Source organism: Phaethon lepturus, unplaced genomic scaffold (assembly GCF_000687285.1).
Source record: "Phaethon lepturus isolate BGI_N335 unplaced genomic scaffold, ASM68728v1 scaffold25056, whole genome shotgun sequence".
Taxonomy (NCBI): domain Eukaryota; kingdom Metazoa; phylum Chordata; class Aves; order Phaethontiformes; family Phaethontidae; genus Phaethon; species Phaethon lepturus.
Window position 1 is genome coordinate 38,164 of NW_010546297.1, and position 11,571 is coordinate 49,734.

Below are 11,571 nucleotides of genomic sequence, written 5' to 3' on the forward strand. Positions count from 1 at the left end.
ATCAGTTTATGTACATTCATGAAACTATTTTGAGGCTTAAGTGTGCATTCCTTTAATTGTTTCCTCATATTCAAAGCTTTTGAGTGTGCCTGAGCTCTTCCTTTGGGAAGATATCATGACAGTTGTCACTTCATATTAGCAAAGTTTTCTGACAGTGATAAGTGACATGATTCACTTTCCAAAGGCTGGGATTTTAGTCTTTTTATACGATGCAGGCCCCGATTCTGTGCTGTGACAGTTGGTTAACTTCAGTCTGTGTTGAGGGAAAAAAAAGTGGTGTAACTACAGTGCAATCTAATAAGTAAGCAGCACTTTAAATAGAAATGTCCAAAGTTCTTGTAGATCTTTGAGAAAACACATACATATGTGTATTTACCATTTTATTTGTTTATCCAGGTTTCAGTACATGATGCAGTATGCAGCATACTAACATTTCTTACATTATCATCTTAAATCTAAGTTGCAGTTAATAGTTAATAAGTTAAAAAAATTATTGTAGAGGAAGAATATCCTTATTGTACATGGAGGAGTACAAGCTTTCTAGGAAAAAGGAATATTTTTATAATTCTGTGAAATACCTAACACAGTAAGTACCAAACTGCCACTTAAAACAATAGGATTTTTGGTGCTCATTGATGCCTCTAGAGTTGTTTTGCACTAGTGTCCTGAAGAGCTTATATTTGTGTCTGTAAACTAAGACCTGGTGTAGTATTTAGGGGGGAAAAAAAAGAGGACTGGAAAACAGTGAAGGGATTTTAGTCCTTAATTTCTATGAAGATAATGAAATTCCACTGTTGTGTATTTCACCATGAGAGCTGACAACATTTGCTTAAAAAAAAGGTCCTATAAATGACATAAAACTTTTGAGAACCAATCCCCTGGAGATCCTTCACATTTCATTGCTGGCATACTAATTAGCTTGTCTTGTCAAACTTTGATTGCCTTGTCATTTTAATGCAAGGTTTAAAGTAACAAAGTTTCTTTCAGTCACTGGCATTTAGTACTTTTTAATTTCCCCAATGAGAGATTTTATCCCTGTTGATAATGTCAGAGAAGCAGCTAAGCGCTAATAACTATCAAAAGTTAGTTCAAGCAGGGTGACCATGCTAGTACTCAGAGTGTAATGTTTGCGCTTTAAACATGTTTAAAAATTAAATATTGTAGCAGAGCTATTGTGCTGGCTCTGCATATATATGACACTAATGCAGACAGTGCCAAAATATATGGCATCTCTTAGAAAAGAAGGACCCCCATCTCGAGACACAACTCTGACAGAAAGCAATATGCTGTATGTCTCCTTGTGTTTGGAGAAGACAAAATTCTTTGTAGCAGTACCCAAAAGGAAGCCTCTGAACCTTCTCTGCATGGTTGTTTTGTTGTCCCCCGTGGGGCGCCCGTGCTGGTGGAAGCCCACCGGCTCGTTCTTACCAGGTGGAGCAGCAAGGGGTATCTGCACTGTCGGTGCTAACTCTGCTCCCAGCGGGCGAGGAAGAGGTGCCAGCAGGAGGGTGGCAAGCAGAAAATGGTTTGAGGAATGTGGAAGTTCAGCCCCAGATAGCTGGGGTTTGGTATGCAGAGCCTGAAAGTAGTGGGAGTTCTTGGGGAGAGTTTTTTTTCACAGGTTGCAAGAATGAGTCAGTGGTCTGTGGGATAGATAATGAAATTTTCTCTCTTGTTGAAAGGCAGACACAGATCTGAACAGTAGTATTTTACACCTACTTGCAAAGACATAATTGACTGCAGAACACCACTCCATAGAGAATTATTAGCAACACAGTACATCGATTGAGCTAAGGAAAGAATGTTTCCTAAAAAAGTGGGAGCTTACTGTCTGTCATTCTTTTGCATATCTACTTAATCTATTGTGTAGCTAGCGAGCTTACTAGTAAGAGTTTGTCTCATCTGGAACAAGTTATGTATGAATAGATAACAAGACATTCGTAGTGTATTTTGGCAAAGGGTATTCTCTGGTTTCACGCTGTTCATAATCTGCTAAGTTAGTGAACTACATTTGCCAAGATAAGTTGGGAATATAGTTTCATAGCTTTGCAGAAATTAAGGCCACAAGGGACTATTAGATCATTTGATCTGGCCTTCTATATGTTACAGATCATAAAATTTCATTCAAATACTTCCTAGGAAGTCCAAGCACTTCATAACGGCCAAAATACTGGGTCTTCAAACCACCTCACACCAAGAGCAGGGCAGCTTAATGTGTCACCAGTGAACAAAATGTGGTGTTCCCAGTGATGCCAGCAGTCGGACTTTGATCTCTGACCTTGAAATGGAAGGGAGAGGAAAAAACCTGTACAAAATCAGATTGCTCCCATCTGACCTGTACACATAAGTACAGTAATCATGGTGGCTTTGAGCATGTGAACAAGATGCACCAGGCAGGAGCTTAGGAGGATTTTCTGTACTATCTCAGAGCAGTAGTCAATCTTTCTCAGGCTTTGGTCTCTACTTATGACCAATCTCTAACACTTCAAATGATAGCTGACAACAACAAAACCTCAAATCACAGAAATGAAATCGATACAATTGGAGGGAAATTTCCTGAAAGAGAAGGAGACTTCTTTTGATCCTGTATAGAAAAGTCTGAAGCGCTGAAGCATGAGTTACTTTTCAAAATTTGGTACTTCAGGGGTTCAGAATATAGCACTGATCATGTAAGTAATCCCAGTCTTCCCAGGGCCCTGAAGGAGAGGAGCAGACTGGAGGGCTGAGTTTGCCAACTCCCAGGCTGGCAGCCAGGACCTCCTTTCACACAAGCCCAAGTTGAAGTATTCTTCCCAATACGTAAATAAAAATGTACTTTTTTTTGAGAGACCTGACCGTGAAAGGCTCATGGCCATGGAAGGCCATATTTTCCCCAAGAGGTAACTGGAATGTTCAGTCATTCTTGATCCTAGGAAATGGCACCTTATTTCAAGACTGAGCTATCTAACTGCAGCTGGACCTTGAGAGGTTCTTGTAAACGAGATAGAAGGACACCACACTGTGAAGCGCCTTACTTAAATACAGGCATATGGCATATATAGTTATATGCTGTAACTAAGGTACTTCTTATTCTTCTCTATGATGAAATAACTACCAGTCATCTCCCTACTGGAAATCCCCCCACCTTTGCACATCCAGAGATCACACTGAGGGAGCGGTACCACTTAAATTCAAAGACCTTTTTAGAGTCGCAGTTTTTCAAGGCAGATACCTCCACTTTGTAAGTACTGTCTACAACTTTGATACCTGTATATATTATCTTGCATTTAGCTGTATTCAGATGAATCCTGTTGCTTTTTCATCATATAGCCAGGCCTTTTAAATGTCTCTCTACCTTGTTCTTGTGTAGTCTGTTCACATTCTTTAAGACCATAATGAACTTTGTTCCATCTGAAAATTTTAACAGTAAAAAATTTATAACATTTATAACAAAATTACTGATAAAAGTTAGTAAACTACTTTTGTTGCCTTGTATTAGATGTAGAATGACCTGCATTAAGGAAGTAAACATTCATTTTTAAATATGATTTTGTTGAAATTCTAACAAATGGTCACAGTGAATGTCCAGATGAAGTCTTCCAGTTAGAAATTATATGGGATTAAAAAGTTCGTTGTCAATTCCATGTATGTTTGTTTTATTTCTACAGGTATCTTTGGTCAGCATGATTTTCTTTTCAGAAATAGCTGGTGATAGTTTAGCATTTCAAAAACAGCAGCTTGTGGTACTCTTTCACCTAGTTTTAAGCTGGTTTCAGATAAAAAAGGTACGATTCTCTTTGGTGGACAATAAAAATTTGTAAAAAACATTAAATTTCCTGAGAGTGTCAAATTTCTCTATACGTGTAGGATATGATGCTGCCATACACAGTGTCCAGGTTTGTGTTATAGCCAACATTTTTTCCTTACCTAGTCCCCTATTCTTTCATCTCCTAATTAGCCTCATTTAGATCCCAAACCTGCAACTTTCTCTGTGAGAGTGAATCTGAGGACACTATCCAAGTATTTTGGCATGAGAGACATAAAACTGACAAAAAAATGATAGGAGAATTAAATCTATGTTATGCTATAATGGCGTGTGTTTCTTTTATGGAAAAGTTTCTGAAAAACGTAACAAAGCTGAAATCAGTAGGGTTCTACATACATTATTCTAGATACAAGAGAATATAATAGAAAATTCTGTTCCTTTTAAAGGCTTCTTTGACTGTACTTTGGGATTTGAGAGCAGGGATGTTATTTCCTTAGCATTCTGTACCGTACTATAAAAGAAAAAAAGGAGAAAAAGCCCTGTGATCATTTTAAGTTTATTTCTATAGGACTTTTTCTATATTGGTTAATTATTCATGGTGAAATCCTCTGAGTAAATGGATTTCTTAGAGGGATGATGGGGATGATCCATAAAGTGCAAGAGAAAGGGAGTTATGTATGCCAAGCGGGGAATATTTTTTAATGTTTCATTTCTATGCATGGCTTAAAATACAAATAGCAAAGCCTGATAAGTATAAAACAAATTAAAATGACAATATATGCTGTTGTTACAAAGACAGTATAGTGGTGTAGCATCTCATTTTCTATTTACATTGCAAAATGTATGTTTATAAAAGTTCATAAACTGGATGCAATTCTTAAGAGTGCATATCCTCAGCTGAGAGCCAGGTGTCCTTTGTTAGGCTGTTTATTTTAGATTTTTATTACTCTGCCTTCTTCAGTAACTCAAAATTAAAGTTACTGTATAATTCTTAAACCTGGAATTTCAATAAGGCTTTTCATTCCCAGGGTTACTAAATACTGGTCCAGCCACCCAGTTCCTAATTCCTGTGTAAGGAAAGTAGCAGCGTTATCTCAGTGTTATTCCCTGTAACCCTCGGGCGGAGGAATTAAGGAACTACTTCTGTCAAAGCAGTTACTGGTCAGCCTGAGAATAAAAATCAAGATTTTCCTAGTTCCACTTCCTAGAAAACACACCTTTAATGCAAACATTCCCCAAAATTTTGCTGCTGCATTTCATAAGGGAGACAGGGGAGGAGGGAGAGGAAGGGTGAACCTATTGTAAAGCAGAAAGCGTGGCAGCCGAACAAGGGAAAAAACTTTTTAATACTGGAATGAATTTGCTCTCTGTGTCAAGTGTGAATGGTGCCTGCATTGTACGGTTTTGTTGTCCACTCTCCTGAGCAGATGGAGCTTGCAGTTGTATGTCACTTGTTTATTACATCCTCTTAAGATTAGTAGCTGTGTGGCCAGATGGGTCTGGGAGCACAGCTGTGGATACAAGGAAATAAATGAAACCTGTCTGATGCTGCCATGCCCTTTTGTGAGATACTGACGTGTTGCAACTGCAACAAAGCAAAAATCACTTTCCTTTAATATGTTAGTGAATTAGATGTACTTTCTTTTTTTTTTAATCAAATCATATGAAATCAGGAGGATGAGCTTCAGAGGATGATATATTTCTAAGAGGAAAATGTGGCTGAAATCTGTAGCAAACAGCCTCGGCAAATTTACAGGAGCTATTTTAATGTGGTAAAATAAATGTAAAGTACATCTCAATTAATCATCCGCATAAAATGTAAAGCAAAGGTTTCTATAGAACAGGGACTCCTATAGAGCATACGCCAACCAGGCAGTAGTATTTCATACTTTATTAGATGGCATATGTTGAATTATTGATCCAACATTCTGATAAACTATATAATGCATTCATGTAAATGCAAATGAAATGCTGTTCTACAGAAGAATGCCAGATGATGGGCTAAACTTTAAAACATGAAGCTAACACAGTTTTAACTCCTTCATGGCAGTGGACACGCAAAGCTGATCACAGAGCCGCCACCAATCTAGAGATACTGGTTAGAATTCATCCTACAGTGCAGGTCTCCACACCAAAGATACCATCTCCACTCCCTTTCTAGTCTAAGGGTAGAAACAGGCATTTTTAGGAAGAATTCACCTGACCTCTTTTAGAGAATGAATCTTACACCAAAGAGGGTCAGATTGTCTCTGTGGACAGTAAAGGTTGTCTGATTGTCTAGGTGCGGTGTAGGCATCTCCTTTCAGTCCCACTGGCAGAGTAGATTTGATATGGAGTCTTCTGTACCAATTCAGATCAGTTGTTACGAAGTCACTGAACTGTTTTCCTTCTCTCCTTTCAAGTATACAGCTGGATTGTTCTGATGTAGATCGTTTGTAGGTTAAGATGAGATTTGGAGGGGGGGTTGTTGCTTCATTTTGTAGAGGGAAAATGGTTTTGGGCGTACAAACTGACCTCTTCCTTTTGAGCACCTCAGTGCATGATTTTAAAAATGCATCGGGGTGATAAGGAATGAAGCGGTGCGTGGTGTTAGCTGTGGAACTGGCACTTTCTGTGAGCTGAGGAACATACAGATTTTTCTCAAATTTGTATTTCTTCTTTCATTGTCTAGCAAAATGAGAGTCAACACTATACGAAGTGTGCTGTGCTTTCCAGGAAAATAAAAACTGAAAAATGTGAAATACTGTGACTTTGAAAGAAGTAGTGTTATAAAGAGGCTGATCATACTATGATTTATTATATCTGAGAGCTAAAGCTGGAGCTTAACAGAGTCCAGCCTTAAGATAGAATATGATGATAGGCAGTCACATAATGAGTATGACGTGTAGTACAAAAACATTTTTCTGCTTCTGAAAGCTGCTATAAATCCATGTATACTTTGGAAGACTCTTTTATGTTAATTAAGGAAGATGCAGCAAGTTATAATATTTTATGGGAAGAGAGGCAAGTGCAAATTGTTGTGCTTTTTGCCTTATTGCAGAGGGGAAGGAAGAAAAGTTTCGTCCAATTCTGAAGGATTTTGTAGCTCCATATTGTACTGCATGCCAGGAGGTTGGGAGGTAGAGGTAGCAATTTTCATTGACTTCCACCATACTGTGTTTGCTTCATTAAAAAATTACAAATTTGTTGGCAAAAAGCAGTAACATATTGCTAGAAAACATCAAAATTCACAGTGTAAATTCATAACTTAAATTTGTGTTCAAAACTATGGTTTGTGAATTCTGTCTTTTCTTTTTAAAAAAGAAGGAGTAGCATAATAAAAGGATGTAAAGCTCCTCTTTCTAGGTCAGACCAAAAGATCTTTAAGCCAAATATCCTATTTCTGGCAGTATATCAGACTCACCAAAATCTTTATTAAGTGAATGGATTTTATAACATTCTGAAATGGTAATCACAAAGCAGAAATCATTAAATATCAATGTCTTATGCAATTACCTATGTCTGATGTTATTTTGATGTGCATTATAGAATGGAAATAATATTTATTCCTGATTTATCTGAAAATATGTTTCTATTTCTGACAGGTTTTGTTTTATTTTTTTTTCTCTTATTTCTACAGGAAGTTGCCCTTGTCTTTGCAGCTATACTGGTATTTTTGTTGGCTTTCTATGCTTTCTTTTATCTTAACATTTCCAGTGAAGTTGACCTTGATCTGGATCCAGATGAAAACTAGCAGATGCAATGAATCTATCATCAAGATTTCTTCAGCTTGAACAAGACTACGTAGGAACACACAGTCCCTTCACTGTGAGACAGTAAATGATGCCATTTCTTGCAGTCCAAGTTCATAAGAAAGTCTTGCAATACATCAGTCACTTCTACATTCCAGATCTCCAAAATAGGAGAAGAACACTCATGCCCAGCAAGTGTATTTGGTTAACACCAAAGCCAGGAGCAGCAGTACAATACATGAAGTTTATTGTTTACATTATTTTTTTCTCAGGCAGAGAACTTTGATGTCAAAAGACAGGTGCTATTATTATCATGGGTATTGATGCTGACTTCACAGGAGGAGAGTCTGCCTTGACTAAATTTAGGAATCAAAGCTTCCTAATAGACAAATTAGGTTCCTTTTCCTTTCCCAAAAGAAAACAGAAATACCAAATAAAAAGTCTCTTCTTGATTTGTATTTAAAATATATCAAAAACCCCTCATCCTTTCTCTCCCTTTTAATCTTTCTTGTGCATGTGTGCATACGCGCCCGCACGAAGATGGAAGAAATTGTAGGAAAAAAGTATCTTTTTAGAAGCAGTCTGTCACCTCCTATATGGACTTAATTTTATGTCATCCCAGATTCTGTGTGCCCATATATCTGCAGTAATCTTTTTCATTCTTTTGCCAACTGTTCAGCACACATGTGTTCTGTCAGAAATGGCACCTGGATGACAGAAGCTCTTAACATTCGCATATGCTTCTGAAACACAGTTTTTTGCCTCCTGTGCTGTCTGAACTAGTGTAAATAGAAAGTTCAGTCGATGTTGGTTTTAATTAGTGTATTGCTCTATTATTGATATAAAGTCAAAATCGTATTTTAATTATACTCTTCCTGCTGCTTGTGGTATCAACTTGCTCTACCTGTTAGGGGGATGTTGTAAAAAAATTGCTTTCCAGTTATACAGTCATTTTAATCATCAAACTAATGTGAGAAGTTGTAAGTATTAAGAAACCTTTTTTTATGCATACTAATAATTGGGAAAATCTTGAACCTGTGACATGCTTCAGTTCTTGCAAAGCACCTTTCAGAGTATGCACTGTAGATAACATTTCTGATCCCTTTGATAACCACAAGCCACTTGAAGAAGTTGGTATGTCAAAGCAGCTGCAGGGAGCTGTAGAATTCTGGCTTTATCCTGTTTTGCTTTGGCTTTGGCATATAACTGAGCTTGTGGTTGTGAAGGTTCAGTTTTGATCCTTTTAAAAATGTGGTCAGTCTTTCTTTAGTTCGGATTCACTTTGATACCAAGAAAAGCATAGACCCATTGGTGCTGAATGGGGCAAGGGAGTCAGACAGATTACTTCCAGAAAAGTTATCATAATTCTGAAATTCTATTAGCAAACTAGCTTGATTTTATCTTTGATACCAATTTCAGGGCTCAATGTTAAGGTTTAGTTGCAACTGAGATATTTACTCACTTGTTCCAGAAATGCCTGACTAATATTTCTTGTAGTGTTTTTGAAGACAAAGGGATACAAATCATAGCAGATATTATAATGGAAAATATATTTATTTTAAATTGACACAGTCCCATTATCACCACTTAAGGAACTTTGATCAATACAATTAATTTTTAAGCCATACAGTGACTATGACCATATACACTATGAGTCTCTAAGGATCCACTTCTTATCTGTCGTACTCCTCATTCACTTTATGCAATGCAAAACAGCTCCTCTAGAAATTCAGAGTACAACAGTCTTCCGAGAAGAATATGAAAGAGAAGCATAAACATATATGTGCAAATATTTCTCAGCTTCTAATTATGACTGTTACAGACTCAAAATCCTAATATTTATGCATTCATATGACTTATAGTCCGCTAATACTCGCACACATGACCAAATGCTTAACAACACATTGCATTTATGGTGAAGCATTATCATCTGACACATGGCCTGACTTTCAGCGGGGAGAAAAACTATATCACAAGCTGTCTTCTTGGATGTGACATGCTTTTCACTTCACCAGTGCCACACCACATGTCACAGAAGCTGTAGACCTCTCCTGTTACTCTGCATGAGCAAGTTTCTTGTTCCGTAAAATGCTGGAAGGATTGCTTGCTTAATGCCTGCACGTAGCTCTTTGGGTGATGTGTGGCCTGAGAACAATGTGTAGTTATCCCCTTCGTGCAGGTTGTCTTGTAACTTGCTTTCTGAATCAGTTATGTGAAAAAGCAAGCTAGTCTTACTGTCAAATTTATGAACATGAATTTCCTAGGACAGGAGGATTGCATTTCCCATCATTATGACTCATAGACAAAATCCGAAGCACGTATATGTGTGATTGAAGCAGCTTCCCTGATCCGTGGCTTATCAGTCCATATTGCCCATAAGTGCCATAGTTGGCAGTTTATCTGTTGGCTTCGTTTAGGTTAGGCCTTTTCATTCACATGAAAGAGATTCTCATGTAACAAGAAAATTTCCTTTTGCTTAGATAAACTGGATGGACTTCTGTTCAGTGTATGTAGAAATACATGGCAAATGTTGCAGCAAATACACTTGTTCTCTTATCAGTACGATAATTTCTAATGGGACTATGTCAATAGTTTTTTAAAGCTAAAAGCACCCACTTCTCATCAAATTAGTAATCCTTAGTTTCCTAAAAGGCACAAGCACAACAATATTAACATTGAGGTCTGATTCTGAGCTTACTAATTTATGATTCCCCTGAGTTCACTGAAATTACAACTGATTTACTCCAAGGGAAAATCAGAATCTGACCTGAAGTTATTTCTGCTTTTCTGGAGCACTACGTTGTCCATGCTTGATACTTTAAAGTAGAGCCTGATTTTAATCTTGCAAACGTGTGACTTATTTTTCCCTTATTTATATCTGAGATTCAATGCCCCTTGGTTTTGGACCACCTATCTTTGTATGTGTTGCTCAGTGTCTATTTTAATAATAAATGTATTTTTACTATTTTTGTGCTCTTATTAATGTTGGATGTATCACACTGAATTATATATACATTTGAAAGGACATTAAAGCAATCTAAACAAATGTTCCAACGTGAGCAGTGATATTCACCAGTTTTAGAATATCTGGATTATTCTAGGCCATTCTAGCCCCAAAGCTCATATTAAAACTAAGTGTAACCTATGAATACTTAAAAGACAATAAAGAGAACTTCCCTTGGCATGCTACCCAATACCAATAGAGCAGATCTCTTTCTGCAGACACAGTTGTTCCATGTAGCTTCCATCAACTTCAGACAGATTGACTTTATTATAAAACTAATACTTTTATACGCTTGTTTCAAAGAAAGATTGCTGATCAAACTGTTTACACAGCAGCCCTGGCTTAACGGGGCAGGTTTTATCGAGGATATTCACCTCTGGAGAAAGGGTAGATGTCAGTATTGTTGTTGCCCTCTGCTTGTGGAGTAAACTGAAATTTTTTCCAGCAGAGGTTGTGCAGGAGATGCCTGGACTGAGTCCTCACGCTGTGGGTGGGAGCAGATGCCCCATCTGAAAGAGGCTCTGCCTAGGAAGGCACGACAGTCTTCCAGCAGTGATTTTGCTCAGTAAATCTTTCCCCAGCAGTTTTCCTTTTCCCTTTGATCCTATAAAAGCAGAACCAGCATGTAGGCCACCTCAGGAGAGAAGCATCAATATAGTAGTTTTACTAGTGCTGCTGGTGAACATTGCCAAGGAAAGACCTTAACTATATTTCCTAGAGTCCATGTAGGACCATGTCCAGAATGTATTTTACTGGAAGCTTAGGAAGCATGTTAAGCATTTCCCTAATGGACCCTAGAGATATATTTAAATTTTTCTTGAAGAACACTTTATTTAAAGTTCACTGTTGCATATCATATAGACATCATGTGATTCAGGATCTGTCATAGCTCCTTCCATGCATCAGACCAGCTGTAACAGGGACGACATGTAGACTCTGAGATTATGCCACAACACATAACTGTGAACATACGCAACATGAGCAAACTCATCTGTTTAAGTTGTCATCTAGAGTTAGTTGACCTAACAAGTTGTGTTTGAAAACAAACGCTTTTTAAACAGCCCTACTAAAGGAAGGGACAGTGAAAGCCC

General features: G+C 37.6%; 1 protein-coding gene across 1 annotated transcript in view; it reads left to right on the forward strand.

Moving 5' to 3' along the window:
* TRIQK (triple QxxK/R motif containing) overlaps positions 1-7,908 on the forward strand; it is a 41,841-nt gene extending 33,933 nt beyond the window's left edge. The window contains exon 3 of the mRNA XM_010289247.1: positions 7,365-7,908. Coding sequence (XP_010287549.1) covers positions 7,365-7,478 — 114 coding nt within the window. The 3' untranslated portion in view covers positions 7,479-7,908. The remainder of the gene's footprint in view (positions 1-7,364) is intronic.
* The last annotated feature ends 3,663 nt before the right edge of the window (positions 7,909-11,571 follow it).